At 44.6% G+C, this 21,430-nt stretch overlaps 1 protein-coding gene across 1 annotated transcript; it reads left to right on the top strand.

Annotated features, from left to right (window-relative positions):
• Window positions 1-13,309: 13,309 nt before the first annotated feature.
• LOC115340545 (ly6/PLAUR domain-containing protein 2-like) lies at window positions 13,310-20,952 on the top strand. Its single transcript, XM_030012307.1, has 3 exons — window positions 13,310-13,455; window positions 19,157-19,276; window positions 20,161-20,952. Exons 1-3 carry the CDS (start codon window positions 13,404-13,406, stop codon window positions 20,373-20,375), a joined length of 387 nt encoding a protein of 128 aa, XP_029868167.1. The 5' UTR covers window positions 13,310-13,403; the 3' UTR covers window positions 20,376-20,952.
• The last annotated feature ends 478 nt before the right edge of the window (window positions 20,953-21,430 follow it).

Below are 21,430 nucleotides of genomic sequence, written 5' to 3' on the forward strand. Positions count from 1 at the left end.
CTACCTTGCAAGTAATGGGGCTGTAACTCTTTTCTAGCCACCTGGTAAAAGGTATCTTGGTTTTGGACTCAAATTACCCTCACACCACCTCTGCTGTGAGCAAAGAGCTAAACTTAAAAGCCATCAGCACAGCTGTGTCCTAATGCCTGTTCATGCCTTTCCGAGGCTCTTGAGGATGCCACACTGGACAACCCCATGGGCTGAAGCTACGAGCAGGGTTATGAGACCTGGTTGCCTCCTGCAATGGCCATCTCCTTCCTATTGTGGCATTTCGGAGTTTGCTCCTGCCAAGGACTCGGTTATGCAAGGGAACGAGGGCTGGCAGGAAGAGCATTCGGCAGGCTACTTACCCTATACAAATAGCTTGCTTACCCTATACAAATAGCAAGTTATATTAACGGTATTGCCAGGGGACAGATCTGAAGGTCACTTCACACGTGTTCTTGAGCCTATAGATAATGAATAGATTGCATATGGAGATATTTTTTTTTCCGCTTCACTCTCTTTTTGTCTTTCTGTCCTCCTCATGTGCTATATTCCTGTACGCTTAGTATATGGAAGAAGAGATATTTGCAGTTTTTCCTTTTGAACACGTGGCAAAGATCTCTCTGATAGATATATGTATATTTGAGAGAGAGGGAGGGTATGATGGCTTGTCAAATGCAAGAGATGTTATTCAACAGTTTAATCCCAAGCATCATATGATCAGTTCTGCCAACTCTCACAATTTCTGGTCCTACTATAGATTATTTTTTTTTGCCCCCAAATCCCCAGCACCAGAAATCATGTGAACCGCAGCTGTCATAAAGCCCAGGAGTGAAAGGCCTGAAAATGTGCAGCTGTAGTAATTAAAAACATTAATAATAAGAAGAAAATAAATAGCAAGAACCCAGCATTTACAGAGCATTAAAACTAGTGGCTTGTTAAACCACATGCCTGCTTTGGAACTTGAGGGCCATGGTGGGACAGCCTTTAAGTGCTTTGAATGTGTTTACTTGGACTGTGGAATTAGAGATCGAAATCTCAGCAGAAAACTCAGATCTTCACCTTTTCTGACAAGGCGAGAGTTTACGAGGGGAGGCAGCTTTGCTCCGCGTAAAATATCCCGGAACAGTTTTCACTGGAAAATAAGAAAAGCTTAAGTCAAATACCTGCCCTTTTTGGAGCGTGCTAATGAGAAAATGGTTTCTGTGCTTCCATCCTGGAAATGGCTGTATTTCAACGGCAACTGCTGCTGTCTACCACTATGCCAGTGTCGCAAGGGCTCTCATTTTTGTGTATTGTCTGTACCTACGTGCTCAAAGCTTACTGCGGCACCAGCCCCTTCCCACCCAGATTCACTTGGTTTGCTGTTTGCTGAAAAGGAGGACTTAAAAATGAACAAAGTTCTTCCAACCGTTTTTGAGATTTTTTTTTTTTTTTTGCAGAAGGGCAAAATTTCTTCTTTTGGAAAACACAAACCTGATGTGACTTCCTTGCACAAACAGCCAGAATAAATAAGGCCGGTTACTTAATCATTACTCCAAGGATCCACATTGTCACTCAAAGAATGTCCTTGCTTGCTGTTAATTTACTCAAGTTAAGGCTTATTTGAAACGTCTTGCCTCCCAGGGACCCTATTTGCCATGAAGGAGGCTGTGGTCCCACCACCCATGTGGGAAGCCTGGTAGCTCTGGTCCCGGTGGCTGTGCCTCCATGCTGGAGTGAGGTATAGGCATCCATGCTCTCCTGTCTCTGGGAAAGGCAGATGTGGTGCACATCTGGATGCTTGGAGGTTTAGGGCCCTATCACAAGCCTCTTGCTCCTATGATCCCAATGCTTTTGCACCCTGAAGCTGGGCTGTGCTTTCGCTGTTATCCGCAGCGGTGAAGTGCCGTGGGTCTCAGCGGTTTGGGATGAAGATGGCTCTGAATCCTTCCTTGATCCTGGAGGAGTTATTTCGCCCCTGGAAAGCTGCTGTCTCAGGCTATCAAACTGGAATCGGGATAGACACACCCAATTTTGCATTTTGGGAGTGTCCATGGTGCCCAGGGAAGCGAAGCCCTGGGTCGGTCCTGCCATCTACTGGCTTTTGCCAGACTTGGTAGAGATGCTTTGAAGCCCAGATCTCACAAGTCAAGGAAGAAACTTTAACATGTGAAATCGGTGTAGGGAGGCAAGGGCGAGCTACCTTTAACCAGATAATTGCATGCAAAGCATAGAATCAGAAACATCGGAGACCGATTGAACGTTTTAATTTGCCCAGCTTTGCTCTGACAGCGTAAATTGAGAAATGAAAGGCTTAACAGGCTTCCCAGGTTCAATGTTTTCCAAGGGAACACTTTTCCCAGCCCAAACCCTACCGTTTCATCAAAACTGAAACACTTCATGAAAATACAATAAGGCCAATAAAGTGTTGTGGAAAAAATATTGACACGTTTTATTTCAGCTTTGTTGGATGATCTCATTTCACTGAGGTAGTTACACTGAAATGTTGATTTTACTAATACATATATGTGAGATTTGTAATTGTGTATTACCTTTATTGTAACAGAATAAGCAGAATAAAGAAACATTGATTCCTTTAAATATATTAACATAAGTATAAGTGTAGTGTACGTTACCTATTGTTTCTTATACTCTAATAAAAATATATGGAATTAATAAAAAAGGTACACTTGGTACAAAATTTTTGGATGGTTTTGCAGATATTATGGATATTATCTCTTGCTTTGTGTGAAAAGAAAGTGCTTGGGTTGGATTCAAAGCCCAGGGCTGGGGGTTGCAGGCTGGTCAAAAGGAGGACGGACATCAGGCTGAGCCTATAGACTATAGGGAGGGATAAATCCATACATGCCATCTCAAGGCCATTGGAATCTCTTCCTGGTGATGGATAAAGAACAGGGATTGTCTTGGCCTTCAATAGTCATGCTCATAAATATCATTGACTTGCCCGTGACCCTACTGGGAATGGAGACGGGATTTGTCCTTTGAGCCGGCGTTCTTTCTTGTTGGAAAGGGCGGCTATTTTGGGCATATAATGGCCCCTGTGTGGGTGTCTGTGGGCAGCTGCTCCTCTTCCCGAGCTCCCTGGGGCTCCGGTTCTGCAGGGGCTGCTTCTGGCCCTGCTCCTGCCTGCGGACAGATGCACACGCGGACACACAGACATGGGGCTGGTTGCTCTGGAGACTCCCTCCCGCGCTCCTGAACTGGGGAGCGTTCACGCCGCTTTGCAAAGATGTGTCATTCTAATTTTTGTTTAAAGCTTTATTATTTTGGGGAGCCCGGTTGGATCCCGTGGGAGAAGATTATGTTCCTTGGGGAGTGTAAGACAAATGCAAAATAACAGTGATGGGCTCTCAGGAGTTTCTTAGGAACAGCCACAGGCTGTTTGAAACAAAGACATAAAAAAATCTTTCCTTTTGTCTGGATAACTCCAGTCTGGACTATCTCCTTCCTGGGAAAGGGTCTTCACTGCTCTCCCTCCTTGCAATCCCTATTTTTCAGCATCTCTTATAAGTGTTTTTGGGGATGGGAGGGCACTAGTGGTGACAGGGAGTATTTTGGGGACTGGAGGGCATTGCCCAGCAGGTGGTCACAGAAGAAACCTGCCCGCAAGAGGCTGCACCTTGCTCCTACCTGGTGTTCCCGTCCTTTCTTCTCACATTGTTGCCCATGTCCCCCGCTCCTGCTGCTCCATGGGGACCTGTCCATCTTTAGACAGGCCCAGGATGGGCTTTCCCACTTTCAGGTGTTCAGAAAATTCGGGGAAATGGTGCCATTGCTCCAAATCTAAAAGAGGACACCATTAATGTTTTGACACAGAGCTAGTAGAACTGCTTCCTTCATTAAGGTCCGTATTTCCAGGTGAGCCTTGCTAAGAGATGTCGTAATACCAAATACCTGAAAGTATTTCTGGAAACTAAACAACACAGTCTGTTGGCAGTGTTTCTGTTTCAGTTGGCTCTGTATATGTTTCTCACTGGCATTCCAAGGCTGTGCTGATCATCTCAGGGTATGAGTCACCATGTGCTAGCAAATGGGTCTGAACTGGGAGAATTCCTGCCTCCCCATGCCTGCTCTTTACTGTCCCTCCGGACAGGCCTCCACTCTAGCCATGGCAAACACAGGTTTTGGAGGAAGAAGTAGCTCTGGGACTGGAGGGGAGTCTCCAGAAAATGGATTATTTTGCTAGTTTTGACAGGCAGTCAAGAAAAGTGTGTAGGCAGATAGTTTGCAAGTGAACATTTGAATGGTGCTATAGGAAGAAAAAAAAAATGACTGAATCAAGAGCTCCATCTTCCTGCCAGTGCTAACTCTCTCCACTTTCTTTCCTCCTCATTTCATGAGTGTTGAGGTCTACATGAGAGTCCATGGGGAGCAAGGGGGAAGATGGCACCTCCAGTCTGCAATGCTGACCTGAGCAGCAGCTGGGATGGGAGGAGGCTGGAAAGATGGGAGGTGCTTTGCGTGGCTGTGGAAACATGTTCCAATCTTCTTGCTTATCATCTCCCAAGGAAAAGAGATTTAAAACGATGCACAATGTACCTTGGTCTCCTTGGGTTTGGCGATCTGGCCCTTCCCATGACACAGGGACGCTTGGCCATGCAAGCTGCCATTAAGTTAATAACTCTTGTCCTCTGTGTAGAAGGAGTTAAGCTAGCACGACTAAAATGTAACACATCCAGCATCAAACCCATGGGGGAAGAGGTGTGAGTAGCGTGCCTTGCTCTCCTTCTCCATGCCAATTAACACAAACGACTGGGTGTACTGTATTTCACACAGATTCTTGTCATGCCCGCATCAATGAGAGCAATGTCACGTTGTTGTCCCTGAGTGCCAAGTGCTCCTGGCTCCGATTCTGTCTTCTCATTCCTAAAATTGCGGGGATGCAGTCGCCCGTTCTTGCATGAGAATCTGAGTTTTGCACCAGGACCCCTTCCTGAGCTCAGACCCCTTAAACCTGCTGGTTCCAGGAACAGCAGCCATTTAGTATCACGGTCCAAACTATTAGAGGAAAGATGAAAAAAAGCAAATACGAGCATTGAATAGATATGGGACAGTGGCACCTTGTATGTGACAGCTTTGCAGTGCTCAGGTTCTTTGTAAGGGCAGGGTGTAGCTACTCAAGTTGGAATTCATCTCATGATTTGTTCAAGGCAACTTAGACAGACAGAATTTTTCTCCTTTTTTTTATTTTCACATGGAGATATCTCATCCTAAAGCTGGTTGGAACCAAATGATTATGAAACCCGAATTTTGGAAACAGTGAAAATTAAAACCTACCAGAATAATCCTAAAAATTCCTCCTTTCCTTCCTTGGCAAATGGGCTGGGACCAGCCATTTGCATTTTCTCCTCTTGTCGGAAGGTGGCAGTGGCAGGCCCCAGATCTGCCCGCACAGTCTCAGTAGTATGTCCCGGGATGGGTGTTGACATATCAGGACCACAAGCCCCTTCTACTAAGGGACATGATGCTGAAGGAAGTTCATCTGGAGTCTGGAGGTGAGGAAGAAGTGCATTAGCTTCTCTTCACTATACCCCAAGCATGGAGACACCACAGCCTTTCTGGTCTCCTGTTCCAGTTTTTGAACACTCAGATGGAGAAATATTTGTTGTTATATCTGACCAGAATTTCCCTTCCTGCAACTTTTGGTCAATGGGCATCCTCAAAGAGAGTCCAGCTCAGCCTTCTTTTTGACCCTTTTTTATGTCAGATGCTGTTAGACCCCCTGAGCCCTCTCTTCTCAGCCTGTTTTCCAGACTGAACAAACCCAGCTTTCTCGTCATTCCTCGTATTGCCTGTGGTCAAGTCCCTGGCCAAACCACATGAAAGCTTCGGATCCCAGAGACATGGTGGGCTAGCTCACATAATTGCGTGCTGCCATGGCTGGATACAGACTGTTTAGGAAAGGCAGGCCAGGAAGGTGAGGAAAGGGAGTTGCTTTGTACGTGAAGAGCAGCTGAAGCATGTGGAGCTCTGCCTAGAGATGGGTGATGAGTCAGCTGAGAGCTTATGGGTCAGGATGAGCAGGCAGATCAGCATAGGTGATGTTGTAGTGGGTGTCTGATACAGACCACCTGAGCAGGAAGAAGTACATGAGGCCTTCTTCAGACAACTGGAACAAGCCTCACATTCACAAGTCCTGGCCTCTTGGAGGGCTTTCACCACCCCAATATCTGCTGGAGGAGCGACACAGCAGGGCAGTAGCAATCCAGAAGGTTTTTGGACTGCACTGGTCACAACTTCCCGACCCAGGTGACCGAGGAACCAACATAGAGAGGTACTCTTACGGACCTCATACTTGCAAACAAGGAAGAACTTGTTGGGGATGTGAAAGTTGGGGGCAGCCTTGGCTGCTGTGACCATGAGGTGGTGAAGTTCAAGATTTTGAGAGTGGGGAAAAAGACAAAAAGCAGCACCATAATCCTGGAGTCAGGATGGATTCACAAAGGGGAAATTATGCCTCATCAGCCTGATAGCCTTCAACGCTGAAGTGACTGGCTTGGTGGATGATGTGAGAGAAGTGGATGCTGTTTATCTCTACCCTATTAAGACTTTCAACACTGTCTCCCACAACATCCTCCTAGATGAGCTGACAAAGTATGGGGTAGATAAGTGGACAGTGAGGTGGACTGAAAACTGGTGGACCAACTGGGCCCAGATGCTTGCGATCAGTGACACAAAGTCCAGTTGGAGGCAAATCACTAGTGGGGTACCACAGGATTCAATGTTGGGGTCAATACTGTTCATCATCTTCATGAATGACCTTGATGATATGACAGAGCTCTCTTTCAGCAAGTTTGCAGATGATACAAAACTAGGAGGAGTGGTTGATGCACCAGATGGATGTGCTGCCATTCAGAGGGACTTGAACAGGTTGGAAAAATGAACAGTGGGAACCCCAGGAAATTCAGCAAATGGAAACACAAAGTCTTGCATCTGGGGAGGAATAACCCCTGGCACGAGGACAGACTGTGACCTGATTAGGATAGAAAGTGATACCAAAAAGCTGATTGAAGAAACTCTCTAAGACTCATTTTGGAGTTTTAGAAAGCAGGCATTCTTTATTGAAGCACTGGATGCACGGGAGATAATTCCACCTAGCGTGCATACCACAGCTTCAGCACAAACAGGTTATATAGGGTAACTAATTACATATTAATCAGATTAGTATACATATACATAAAAATTATTATAACTGATTATCATAGTACTGCCTACATCCGATCATGCGCAATGAAGAATTCATTTGAGTTGAAGGGCTGCTTTTACAACCACCGACCCATTTGAGATTGTTGGCTGTCCTTGAAGTCTTTGTTCTTGTCCTTGTTCTTTGATCTTGAAGCTTAACGCAGTTTCAATCACATGTGGTCAGTTTTAACATTGTTCCCATCTAGCATACAGGAACATCTAGTCATAAAAGCAAAGAACTGCAAAACTTATGAGTAATTACTAGTTAATCACTTGACTACACTTTTGTAATTACCTCTACTAGCTAATCCCCTGGCTACACTTTTGTCTATTGTTTCAATCATAATGTTTGTATGTGATTTCTTATAATCATTTATCAAATCTCACTTTTACAGTTATACGGCAGCAAACCAGTTTTCATAGCAGGTACAAAATATTAAAAGCATAAAAAATATTTAAGCAAACCATACAGAACGTATGGACATATGCTATCAAAAGCAGCTTTGCAGAGAAGGAAATGAGGGTCATGGTGGACACCAAGTTGCACATGAATCAGACGAAGGGCCACGAAGATGATGAAGGGGCTGGAGCATCTCTTCTATGAGGAGAGGCTGAGAGATCTGGGACTTTTCAGTCTGGAAAACAGAAGGCTTGGGGGAGATCTTATCAAAGTCTGTAAAGATCTGAAGGGAGGGTGCAGAGAGGATGGAGCCAGACTCTTTTCAGTGGTGCTCAGTGCCAGGACAAGAGGCAATGGGCACAAACTGAAATGCAGAAAATTCCATTTAAACATGAGAAAAATCCTTCTTTACTGTAAGTATGGTTGAACGCTGGGAAAATCTGTCCAGAGAGATCATGGCGTTTCCATCTTTAGTGATATTCAAACCCAACTGGACACAGCCCTGGGAAACCTGCTGTAGTGACTCTACTTTGAGCAGAGGGGTTGGGCTAGACAATCTCCAGAGGTCGAGCCAGGCTCAACCGTTTTGTGATTTGTGTGAATTCTGCTGCTGCTGCGGCTGAGGGTGTTTGTGCTCCTCTGCTTTGTGACAAATGCCTGTGAACCGATCTTGTCTCCCATGGATCTTCCTTTGCCCATTTGCCAGGACCATCAGACAAGCTGAACTGCTCACCTGGCTGGGAAACATCACCACAGGGCTGCTTCCCTCAACTTTACCAGGAAGAAATGCTCTGGGAGCCAGAAGCTTTTGGGTCAGAAACATTTTCCTGAAATCTTCAAGCATCTGGAGGTCAAACCTGGGTTGTTTCTGGCATCTGGTAGGAGATAGGCTGAGCCTATCACCTTGGCAGTGGAGATATCTTCAAGACACTCACATTTTCTACTAGTGTGGGCAGACTGAACCTGAGAACACACTCCTACCAGTCCTCAGCTAAAGACATGTGGATATTTCCAGCTTCAATGCCGAACACTGCAGTATTAGAGGGAGATGAAAAGGGCCTGGAGGCAAAGCTGCTTCCTTTCAGTCAGGTCATTTACTGTTTTACATGCGTTGTCCTTGTTCTTCCCTTCTGGGTCAATGAGAAGTGACTCAGATGGGAAAGTATCTCTTGTTCATTGGATTAAATCTTGAAGGAACGTAGAGGATAATTAAAGCAGGTGACAGCTAAGCTGAGCAAGTGATTTACATTATTGCATTGTTAACAATGCCTTGGAAAGCTGGATGGAGCAAATAATCTCAAAACAAGTGATTACTGCCTCAGTCAGTCAGGGTTGATGGGAAGGGAAAAGATACCGGCTTGAAAGCAAAAAGAAAAAAGGAAACTAGAAAAAATTGATAAGGAAGGAAGACAAATTCCCACTAGTTATAAATATATGATCAATCCTTTCTATGCACGTTATGAACAGAAAGGGAGAACGCACCTTAGTAGTTATTAACTCCCATAGGATTCCCCCATAGGACTGCTGCATCCATGTGCTGGCCACTGGGCAGGCAAGTGATAAATATGAAGGTCCCACCCAGAAAGAGTTAAGTGCTACACAGAGGTTAGTTGAAATAATAACCTAGAGATAAGAGGTGCCTGCACTGATTCTAAAGGGAAAAAAAAAAAAAGCCAGGTGAATCATTACATACAGGGAACAAGACTCCTTATAAAAATAAATCATCTTGTTCCCTACATTCTTGTTTGTTCCCTACATTTCTGTCGTGGTGAATACACAAAGCATCACTAATTCTCAGGCACAGCATACAGCACATGCCTGGGGCAGAGGGGATAGCTGTAGTGAGGTCTGGTGGGAATTTGGGAATAGCAGCAGAGTTAAGGAAACCCTTTGTACTTGCGGTCTGGTCTGATCTGTTTGTCCCAGGTCCTGCAGTAACCAGTATCCCTCATGTCCCAGTCCAGTATCAAGGTGGAAACCAGTGTGGAGAGAGCTACCAAGCTTTCTATACCCATCTTCAGCTCCAATCTATAGCAGACTGACATGCTACCAGGTGTGAAAGTCACAACTCTCTGCTCAGCAGGGTGCTTTGAGCCTACAACTTGTCAGATTGATTCCCCAAGGCCACCTTCCAACAACTTGGTTCCCGGAATCACCCAACATTTACATGCTCAACAGGCTTGAGAGAGGGCTGAAGTGTCTTCCAAAGCTGTGCCAATATAATGATTTTAAAGCCAGGCAGAGACATGCTGGATCTTGGCCATACATTGTAGGGAATTGTAGTAAAATCAATTAGTAAGAATAAGGCTGCTGTGACTAATGAGCTAATGAGTGATGCCTGAGTGAAAATGGCTCTGAGAGAGCTGCAGGGTTGGATTCCTGATGTATTATTCATACGGATAGGCCAGATTCAGGCTTGGCACTGTTTATTTTTTACTTTGCTTTTCCAGGTTTCTCTTTAACTTTTAAAGACGCTCCTCATCAATACGAGAAATGGAGGAGGGCAAAGATATCTGTTTAATGCCTCTCTTTTAGGTGCGAAGTAGCTCTCATCTCTGGAGAATTATGGTTTCTATGAGAGATAGGTGGGGGACATGATGCGTCAGAGCTGAAGTTCATGGTAATTTAATCCCTGGCACTCTGCACAGGAGCAGGTTTACTGATTAGACGAACCCATCCTTTCTGCTGGCTTCCTTAAGCGGCTTTCATCATTGACACTATTTTGAAGCTACTAGGAGAAAACTGAATTGTTTGAACAAATCTCCTCTTTAGCTTTTCTAATGCAGAGCTTATATTGTAGTTACGATCAACCCTACAACAGGCACTAACTTAAAATCTACAATGGGGAAACTGAGGTTAATTTTCCAAGGTCAGCTACCAAATCATTGTCAGAGCTTAGAATAAACTTCTTAAGTATGTGGCTTTCAGGCCAGCGCTCACTCCTGTTGCTTCTAGTAACTTGTGCACCTCCTATCAGGGTTGCACAAAAATAACAGGAGAGCACTGATGAAAAACGAGCATTAACTAGTGGTTAAACCATGTGGAATACAGTGCTGGCTCTATTTCTGGAGTTGCTACTACCTTGCTCCATGAGCCTAATTAACCTCTCTGCATCTCAGCTTCCTTATATCTGATTCTGAGATAACAGTATTTACTCATCTTACAGGAGTGCTTTTGGGTTTAACCTACTTGTAGGTATGCAGCAAAAGATTAGCCCTAGTGTAGGACGTTGTCATGTCAGCACCCTTCCACATCTACCTTTGGATCCAATCATAGCTTTTGCTCATACATCTGTCTGCTCTGGAAAGCTGTGGGATTCCTAGGAGGAATATAAAGAGCTGATTAGAATCAAGAAAATTGAGAGTTTAAAATGGTCAAGTCAAGAAGGCTCTCAATGGAAACCAGTGCCTGCACTTCTCTAAACACATACACAGCCTACGGTCCCTGAAACTCTGCACTGGAGGTGCATGGGCATATCTTAGGACTTCCCAATGGGACCTCCTCAGCCTGCTAATTAGGCGGCGTGAGCCAGTCTACTGGGAGGTTATGGGATTTGGAGACTATTTCCAGCATAGATGCAACTGTTGCAGGACTGCTCACATCAGATGAAGATGCCTCCACCCAGAGACTGTCTCAGCTGGCTGGCTAGGACAGGAAAGGGGTTTGACACAGGTTTCTCTGGCTGGAAATAAACATTTGACTCTGAACTTTTATTTATGATAACAAATTCCTCCAAAATGCAGAGAGTCCTTGTACTAGTTTGCCTTTGAATGCATACACTAGAAAATGTCTTTTTTTTTTTTTTTTAAATCCATCTTGTGGGTTGTTGAGACAGACTTATACAGCTTGTATCTTTTGTTTGTTTGTTTGTTTTTTTCTCTGTAGTTAATGGAAAACCCCCAACACAATAGGCTGTGATTACCCACGGAAGAATAAAAGTAGTTCAACAAAACACTGTTTGGATGTTCTTATTAATTCTTGTTATTTCTTTGGTGACTTGCCAACACTGCAAGGCAATAGCATAGGGTGTGCATAAAAGAGGAAACATTTCAGGCGATGCTTAAAGACTCAGATAAGATCAAGTGAAACTATAAACAAGTGAGGCATGCTGTCACCCCCCAAAAAACAACCCTCCAAACTGAAGGAGGGCACAGGATTTAAGCAGGGTGTTGGCATATATTCTTCTATCCAAAATCTTATAATGTAATGAAGATCACATTTCAGATGTGCATGTGAAACCAATCATTTAACACACATTGTTCGAGGCCACTTAATACCAGAAACCAAAAACCACACCCCTTTCCATGTTTACTTTTTTTTTTCCTAAGAACAAAGCAAACATGATCAGCATATTTTCCCTTTCTTAATAAGATTATAAAATCCTTTGCTGAACATGAGGAATGCCAAACCAAGACTATACCAAAATGCCTTCCCCTAGATAATTTTGGGCTGGAAATAACTGCTAAACTTTCATAATCAACATAATGACTGTATTATGGAGGCAACTGTGGAAACAATGGGTCTGAATTCCTGAGGGTGTGGATCACCCAGAAGTGTTGTTTGTAAATGAGGCAGGGCTTGCTAAAATGATGAGACCACTGGAGCTCTAGGTTTGGAGAGGCGATGATTGGGTTGTTTATCTGGGAATAGCAGGAGACCTTTTAACATTTCAAGAATTTGAGTGATGCTAACCCTGAATAAAGTTCCCTGAATAAAGATGGTGCGATAGATAACAAAAGTGGTGGGAATATCTACAAGAACATCTTTGTTTCAGCTTTCCCTCCTTTCTTTCCTCATTAAAAGTGGGTGTTGGGAGGCACCTGGCATAACCACAGAAAGGCTCCTTACCATTTTTTGCAATTCCACAATCAAACTTGCTCATCACACATTGTGGGAGGATTTAGTAACATGGGACTGGCCTGAGGCGCAGGAAAAGCAGGCAGATCCCTGGGGCAGCAGAGTTTGGGGGTGGGAAAGCCAAGGTGTTTGGCAAGAAAAGAAGTCGTGGGCTTGCCGCCACACTTGGAGAGGGTTGGCTCAGAGCAGAAAGGCTTCTCTATGCACCATCCTCCCTGAACGGCTCAGGATAGCGAGCCTCAGAGACTCCCTTGGCCCAAACTTTCACGGCCTGGTCCTGTTGTCTTCCCAGTGCTCTGACCACCTCTGTCCAAGAAGGACAGAGAAAGGAGAGAGGGAGACAGCGTGGTCTCACCCACAACCCCCTGAAATCCTGCTCACAGCTTGGGGAGAGGTATTACAATACCAAAACCCCAACCATGCTGTTTCCAGTGAGTAAGGGATGGCAAGTCAGCTTTCCACTTCTCCTCCTGGTGATAAACTCTGGCCCCTACTGAGGGTAAAATCACAGAGGAGAAAAGTACATGAGGTTCAATGCCTTGCTGTTCACAGCAACAGATGCTTTTTTCCAGGTTTCGTGGAAACCACCCAGGTCTCTCTAACCACTACAAAAAAGAAATATCACCAAGCTCCAAGGCAAGGCATAGACACTGGGTTTATTTAATACCCATGGGCTTACACATCATGCCTAGAAAAAAAGCAGCTGGCTTAAACAATCATCTCAGCTATTGTCCACCATGCAAACCCTCATTTTCTTCTCCAAGGAACATGAAAAGAGATGATGGTATGGCAGGAGGTGGGGCCTGCTTTGTAACTCACTCAATTCATTTATAGCTCAATCAGACTTGTTTTTCCAGTAGAATTAGATCTGGGGTCAGAACTGGTATATGGCAAGCCACCAGAAGGTGTGCCATTAAAGCCAGTGGTGAAGAGCGGTGGCAGCCCAGTGACCAGGCGACGAGTTCCGTGCAAGATGAAGATGTTTCTGTCTTTTCTGTTGGTTGCCATCGCTTGCATGAAGTTCGGTAAGTTCCTGCTTTGATTTACCCAAACTTCTGCAGGAGATGCAGCATGATGGGATGGAGTGCATCCTGTTCCCTCTGAAGTCCATGCCTCCCACTTTGAGCAGTTTTCAGCAAAATATCTGTCTTTGGAATATTTCCAGCCTGTCAGATGTTCAGGACCATCATGGTCTCATTGGGCTTGTTAGTTCAGGCTCTTTAGGAAGTGTTACAAGACAAAGTGTGATTATACCATGTCATTTCTTTAATGCAAATTCCAGCTCTCACTTTTTACATGTTCTTGCTCAATCTCGTTTGCATCTTTTTTTTAAACTTTCTGTTCCTCTTTTGATACTTAACCCTGAAGCCAGCTAGCCAGTTTAATGCAGTGTGTGTAGCAGATCTCTCTAATTATATGTTGCATGTGTGGTTTGTTAAACTTCAGCCTTTAAAAGTGGGAAAGATGGGCTGGGACACAAAGCTGGTGGCGCAGATACTGCAGGGCTGATTTTTCGAGCTCTATTTAGTAACACCCTGTGGTTTTCATGAAGTCGAAGACAATTTTGGCAGACTACCTTGGAAAACGAACAAGTGTGAAGTGCTTGGGGGATTTTCACCATTTCCAGGAGGATTTGAGAGTTTGTCACCACAGGGAGTGACCCTCACTATCCTGTCTCCCTCCTTTCTGTCCCTGTTAGGCTACCTGCCACCTCGCTGGAGGGGGTGGGCTTGAAGTGCACAGTCAAGGTGGGTAGCCAAAAGCAGCCTGATATTGGGGGGGACCCCTCTGGGATGTGGAAGTAGGGAACAAGCCCCATGAGTCCAGTCTGTACAGGGATGCCGTGCAAACCTTACCCCTCCCTTTCCATCAATGGGATTCAGTTGCTTCTCCTCTGTCGCCAATTCCACAAAGCCAAACATGGAGGGGGATTTGGGATATGAGTGTTTTTATTCCCTAGGAAGTAGGGAATCCCCTCATCGCAGGCAGTCCTACGTGACTGGTAATGCCATAACCTCTAATGGTGGAAGGTGACTGCATAGTGGGAAGGACACCCTGGCATAGACTCCCCATCCCTCGATGCTGCCACCAGAATAAATTCTTGCACAAAAACTTATTTTATACTGACGATCCCAAGCTCAGAGTCCGTGTTAGCCTGGGTGGTCAAGGTAAGTCCAATGCAGGCTAAGTGCAGGAGCTGTGATTGGTAATTGGGATATTTGCATGCTCTGCACTTACTCCAGATCCAGGCAGTGCAGGGTCTGATTTTATCTGTGCCTGACTGGGATGTGGAGCTGTTAGGATTTTTTCCTTTGTATTTATTTCCTTCTTACATAAGGATGTTTTCCTTCCTCCATCTTTGGGTCTGTACAGCAGATTCAGCAAGAGAGGGACAAGTGGGTGGAGAAAGAAGGGGGGTTTGGAGGATTTTGGGGGAGAACACAGCTACTGATTGGAGAGGCAGACCTAGAGCTGGAACGGTAGCCCTTTCTTTTGTGTAATGCACTGACTGTCCTGTTATCTCTAAGATGTGTCCTGGCTCTGGTCACTAGTAGTTCAAAGCCTTGGGGTGCTTGTGCTGTGTCAAGATCGATGGGAGGTTCATGTGCTCACCACAGCTGCTACAGTAGAGATCAATCATCACTGGTCTCCAGAGCAGGAGATAGTTCCTTTTATCATTATGCCCTGTTCATTTTGGGCATTTGTGTGTGCTTGTTAATGGAGAGTTCAGAGAGGAACATCATTAATTAATAGAGGACGGCTTGGAGAGAAGAGGACTCTATGGTCAGATCTCCTTAAGTGACGGACAAGAATCTGAAAGGCAGAATGTAGCAGGAAAGCAATGGGGTGGGATATACATTTGGTCTAGGATTGACTCACCTACCTAATTTTGCCATCTTGCTTAATGAGATTTTGTCAAGAATTGGGCAGCTGGGGACCAGAAGCCCCTGCTGTGACCCAGTGTTGCCATGTTTCTCCCTTCTTGTCCTTCCCCACTTCCCTGTCCCATTCGGGTGGTCAGAATCAGGACGGATGCTTTGATTTGGCAGGCAAACATTGGCAAATTTCTTCTGCACACTGTCTCCTCTGCAAAGCTGGGATAAACCCATGACATATCTGCAGTTCCTCCAGGCTTTCGTCTGGGCATGAGTGGAATCTGTGTAATTTTGGCTTTTCCTGGAAAGACAGTCAGAGTTGAAGCATGCAAGATCTACCAATATCCAAGTGAAGCTAGTAAAAACCTCTTCTATGAAATTCCAAGATTTTTTGCTTTTTTATCTCCTCCTTTGCTTTCAGCACTCTAAAAAGAATGTGCTATAACTACATTGAAATATTTTAGCATTTTATATTTACCTCTTCTTTTAAATAAGACTTCTAATATGTCTCTGTTGTTTTTATATTGTAATTTCATTTTTAAGCTACTGCATGTCTGCTTGCCTATGTTAAAGATTGTAGGCTCTTGAAACAAAAAGGCATGACTACAGTTTTGTTATCTTCACAAATATCTACCCTTCACAAATAGGCCAGGTGGATATTCCAAAGCTTGCTTAAAACAGAGCTTTTAGACCACAGGTCTTCAAGTCTCCAAGTCATGGTGTTTCCTCCCTGCTCTGTGTGATGCCAGCTGTCTATTGCTGCTGAAAAGCTGCCTCATTTGCAAAAGTAAAGTTGTTTCATTCCAGCTTATTTTACTGTGTTACTTCCTGATCTGCTATCTTTTCCACCTCGAAAAAAAAACCCCAAACACACAAACCTCACATCTATAGCTACTATTTAACATATTTAGCTGTGTTTGAGGCTGTTAGTCTGAGTGAAGTTAATGAAAATACTGGATTTGCACACATTGGGGGCAATGCTCTCTTAATTTGATGTCCCTTTGTGCTTATCCTTTGTTTGTTTTTTGGTGGTTTGTTTTTTTTTTCAAAGAGGAACACAAATGCTGTGGCTTTGTCTTGTCCAGTGACGAGTATCATGAAATCTGAGAATAATGACGAAGCTTCCTCCCTAAAGATGTATTTGACAGCTGTCAGACAGAATTAATGCAAATAAAACATCAGTCCACAATGGGTAAAAAAGAATAATAAAGTTTGCTTTGAATAAAAGCAAGATAATTGCTGTGTCTGTTTATAAAAAGGCTCTTTCTGGCTTACTAGTTAGGGTGAAGTTGCATTATCTGTTTTCCTAAGGTGGCTTCCTTGCTTGAGGCTGCTGTTATGACACCCCATTTTAGGGGTGCTGAGATGAGCTGAATTGTTTTTCTTTTTCAATGGGGTTTAAAGGGATTTCCGCAGGGCTGTCACACAGACGGGGTGAGAACTGCTTTCCAGACCAAGGAGGGGCTGCTGGTCTGTAATGGTACCAAAATACATTGCTATGCCTGCAAGGCACACATATTCAGGTGTCTGCTAAGGGGTGGAAGAGAGAACCTAGACCAAGAGTTAGATTCCTCAGAAAGACTTTCAGAGAGCAAAGTGCCCTGAAAAGCTTGTCCAGAAATGGCTTTCTTGGTGATAGGAAATACCAGACACTATTTTGGCTTGATACCCTTAGCTTGGAGTGCTCTGGAAATACTTCATCACAACCATCTGGGCTCTTCAGTGTCTCTCTCTCTAAAAATCTCTCCATCTCAAAAGACTTTAGGCACTGAAAGACTTGGGCTATGGTTATTTTGCATGTCTAGGAGCCAACTGGCACCTGCAGGCTTGGAAGGGCCTTTACATCTCAACAGGGAGGTGATGAAGAGTATCTGAACTGGTGAGAGATGAGGCAGGGTGAGCTACCTTGGACTGGTTTTGGAGACTTGGGTACCAAAGTCTTGTTTCCACGGTCTCTGCCTGGAGCAGAACATGTCCCCATGCATTCTATTATTGTGGCCACTGCCATCTTTTTAAAGTAACTTCTTACACATTCTTCTCATTAAACTAGAATCTCAGCACACGGGAAAGACTGTGCTTAATTTGTTCTCATGGCTCAACAAATTTGGTGGAGACAGTTCCTTCTCTCTGGGACACTCTCCTGTCCGAGAGGTCCCAGTCTTTGGAAAGAGCTGACGGAGTGGACAGCACCAGATGCAATTCTCTGTGCTGCAACTCACATTCAAGTCTGACTTTTCTGTGTATCCAGATCCTTCACCCAGGGGAAGTTATGCTTGACCAACTTGATAAACTTCTGTGATGAAGTGACTGGACTGGTAGACGAGGGGAGAGGAGTGGATAATGTTTGCCTGGTCTCCGGGAAGGCTTTTGACACTGTCTCCCATAAGATCCTCATAAACAAGCTGTTGAGGTATGGGCTGGATGAGCAGACAGTTAAGTGGATTGAAAACTGTCTGGCTTGAAAACTGGCTGGTAATTGAAAACGGGTGGGTGGTGATCAGTTGCACGATGTCTACTTGAAGGCCAGTAACTTGAGGTGTACCCCAGAGGTCAATACTGGGTCCAGTCCTCTTTAACATCTTCATTAATGACCTGGATGATGGGGCAGAGCTCACCCTCAGCAAGTTGGCGGGTGACACAAAACTGGGAGGAGACGGTCATGCTGCCATCCAGAGGGACCTTCACAGGTTGGAGAAATGGGTTGACAGGAACCTCATGACTTTCAACAAGGGGAAGTGCAAAGTCCTGACCCTAGGGAAGAACAAACCCATGCATCAATATATGCTGGGGGTCATCCAGCTGGAAAGCAGCTTGTCCGAAAAAGATCTGGGGGTTCTGGTAGACACCAAGTTGAACATGAGCCAGCAATGTGCCCTTGTGGCAAAGGCGGCTAATGGTATCCTGGGTTGCATTAGATGAAGTATTGCCTGCAGGTCGATGTAGGTGATCCTTCCCCTCTACTCAGCACTGGTGAGGCCACACATGGAGTCCTGTGTCCAGTTCTGGGCTCCCCAGTACAAGAAAGACATGGACATACTGGAGGGAGTCCAATGAAGGGCCACAAGGATGAGTTTCTCTCTTCTGAGGAAAAGCTAAGAGAGCTGTGACTGGTCAGCCTGGAGAAGAGAAGGCTCAAGGGGGGATCTTATTAACATCTGTAAATACTTGAAGGGACGTTGCAAAAAGGATGGAGCCAGGCTCTTTTCACTGGTGCCCAGTGACAGGACCAGAGGCAATGGGCACAAACTGGAACACAGGAGGTTCCTCTGAACATCAGGAAACATTTTATTACTGTGAGGGTGACTGAGCACTGGCACAGGTTGCCCTGGGAGGTTGGGGAGTCTCCATCCTTAGAGATATTAAAACCCCATCTGGACACAGTCCTGGGCAGCTGGCTCTAAGTAGTCCAACTTGAGCAGGGAGATTGGACTAGATGACCTCCAGAGGTCCCTTCCAACCTCCACCATTCTGTGATTCTGTGAGTTTGTGAGTCTGCACAACTCTTTCTGATGCTCTACTAATGCAAAGGCAAGGAGAAAAGCAGATGCAAAGTAAGAACAGAGTTGAGGTAAACCAGCTACAAGGTCTTTCCTATATCATGGGGTCTTCTGTGTGTGGCTCTCTCTTGCTTGACTCGTTACAAGGGGTCTGAACCCACATCTGAAGCTGTGCTTTGACCACCAGACTACTGTATTTCTCATTCCCATTGGTACGAATGAATTTTATTATTCCATTCCTGTTCTCAGTATGAATATTTTGGAAAGTTACCCTCCCCAGAGGTACCTGGAGGGGCACAGACAAAATCTGGTGGTCCACACTAAGGCCAGCCTCATGTTTTTCCTCCTTGCAGCACAAGCCTTGCGATGTTACACTTGCTATGAACCTACCGCTGTTGAAAAGTGCATGACAATCCAGAACTGTATGAAGAATGAAACCATGTGCAAGACAACCATGTATTCCCTGGAGGATGGTAAGGGCAATGAATTCTTTATATTTTCAACATGAGTCAGTGTTTCTACAATGAAGACTGCTGCTGTGGGGAGCAGTACCTTTTCTCGCTTAAATATGTAAGCCTGGAAGAGAGCTCTTGCGGGCCAGAGAGCAGTCTTCTGCTGTTGCAGAAAGCAGTCTCCATTGTAAGTGAGTACTTAGTGAATGCAAGCTCATAGTTAATGTTCAGTGTTGAGAATGGTTAGAAAAACCATGTTGACTTGAGCTTGAGATGTGTAGCTAAAGAGTTCTGGCTCTGAAGACCCTTTCCATGACTCGCAAAATGGGTGTGGGTTAAACAGTGCTCTCCTGACCCAAGAACTGTTTATGAAAGCTGGTTTGAGTACAGAGGCCAGTAGAGATGAGCGAAGCTCAGTAATGTGAGGGCACCAACTTCTGGTCATCTGGAGGCAAAAAAGAAATGCCCTTGAATTCTCTGGAGCTCTCAGGAAGGCATCATCAGTCTGACTGATGATGACCCTACAGTTTATAACCTGTCCAAATAAAGAAATGCACTGGGAAGTGCTCTCTCTTTCGCATGATCCTGCTGATAAGGCTCTGATCACACATGGGAGAGGCAGGAGATAGTGAGTAAAGTCAAAGCAGAGGCAGAAAAAGTGCCTAACTGACCTTTTGCAAGGTAAAGCTGATCCAGGCAGGACACAGAGGATGCAAGGTGCTGTTCAGCTTGCAGCTACTCAGTGGGAACTGTTTCCTATATTCCTGGTAGGAAGAAGACCAGTTGTGTTTGAACTGGAGCTAAGACTTCAGTGGTGAAGGCAGCTAATGTTTCACTAGGGACAAGGAGAGTTGTCCTCCATTCGTCCCATTCCTAACTGTTCCTTCTTTCTTGCTTTGTTGTAGTTTACCCCTTCACAGGAGTCTTGACTGTCACCAAGATGTGCTCTTCCATCTGCATCCCATCCGATGTGGACGGGATTGGCATGACGCGCCCCGTCTCCTGCTGTTACTCTGACTTGTGCAACTTTGATGATGGTGCAGCTAGTTTGAGGATCAGCTTTGTGCCAGTTGGGATGCTAGCAAGTTCCCTTTGTGTCCTCTTCTGGACTAGACTGTGAGGAGCTGTTGGGAGGGTCTTTCATGCTGAAGAACCCAACAAAGAAGAGAATAAACCTCTGCCAGCCCAGCTTTCTGTTTGGGTGCCTCATGGAGAACCCTCAAAAACTCCCAGAAATTGCTTTTTTAGTACTTTCCCCACAATCAAGAGAGAAGCAAAACTCAGGAGGTCCCGACAAAAATTTTTGAATTGACTCAACAACTCCCGCAAAACTAGCTATGGAATTTCTTTGCTGTGCTGGTCTGGTTGGTTTTGAACTAAAAAATTCTGCTGTATGAAATATATTTAAAGAAAGAAACCTTGTGATAAGAATCTTCTGTACCTCCTTAGAGCATTTTTCCCCCAGTGTTAGTCAGTAGAGTAGTTGAATTGACCACTCTTCTCAGATGAAATTCAGTTATGTGGCAGATCCTCTCCACCCCACAGTTTTGTGCTGGCTCTTTGTGCTGTCTGATCTCCTTCTCTGTACATAAGAAATTAAGGAGACTAAACTTCCCATGCCAGTGACCTGATCCAAGGAGGCTAAAATCTTTTATTTTCTGTACCTTTTGAGCAGAATAAAAAGTATGTTGTGTTAAAACTGTAGTGATCACTAAAGTTATTTATAGTGCAACTCTGATAAATATTTTATTTTATTTTATTTTATTTTATTTTATTTTATTTTATTTTATTTTATTTTATTTTATTTCATTTATTTTCATTTCATTTCATTTCATTTACTTTCCAAACTCCAGTTCCACCTTTCAGTATTGTTTATACAGTGAGATGACTTAAGTTTTGTGGTCAGTCTTGCAGCAGATGTGTAAGACATTCCCTGTTATCCCCCACTGGCAGTGGCCTTCCATCAACATTTCTTGTACCAACTCCCCTGGTATGAAGCTATCTTTACTGGGAAGATTGGGTGATTTGTGTAATGGTTCTGGCCTGAATTTGGAATTCAGTGGAATGACTTTGCCTCTTGCTTCAATCCTCCAGAGCGTCACCTGCAATTCCTTGTGTGTTGGTAAGGGCTCCTGCATTTTGATGTTATCCATCCTGGTCTGGTTGTACATTTTC

This window comes from Aquila chrysaetos, chromosome 4 (genome assembly GCF_900496995.4).
Source record: "Aquila chrysaetos chrysaetos chromosome 4, bAquChr1.4, whole genome shotgun sequence".
Lineage (NCBI taxonomy): Eukaryota > Metazoa > Chordata > Aves > Accipitriformes > Accipitridae > Aquila > Aquila chrysaetos.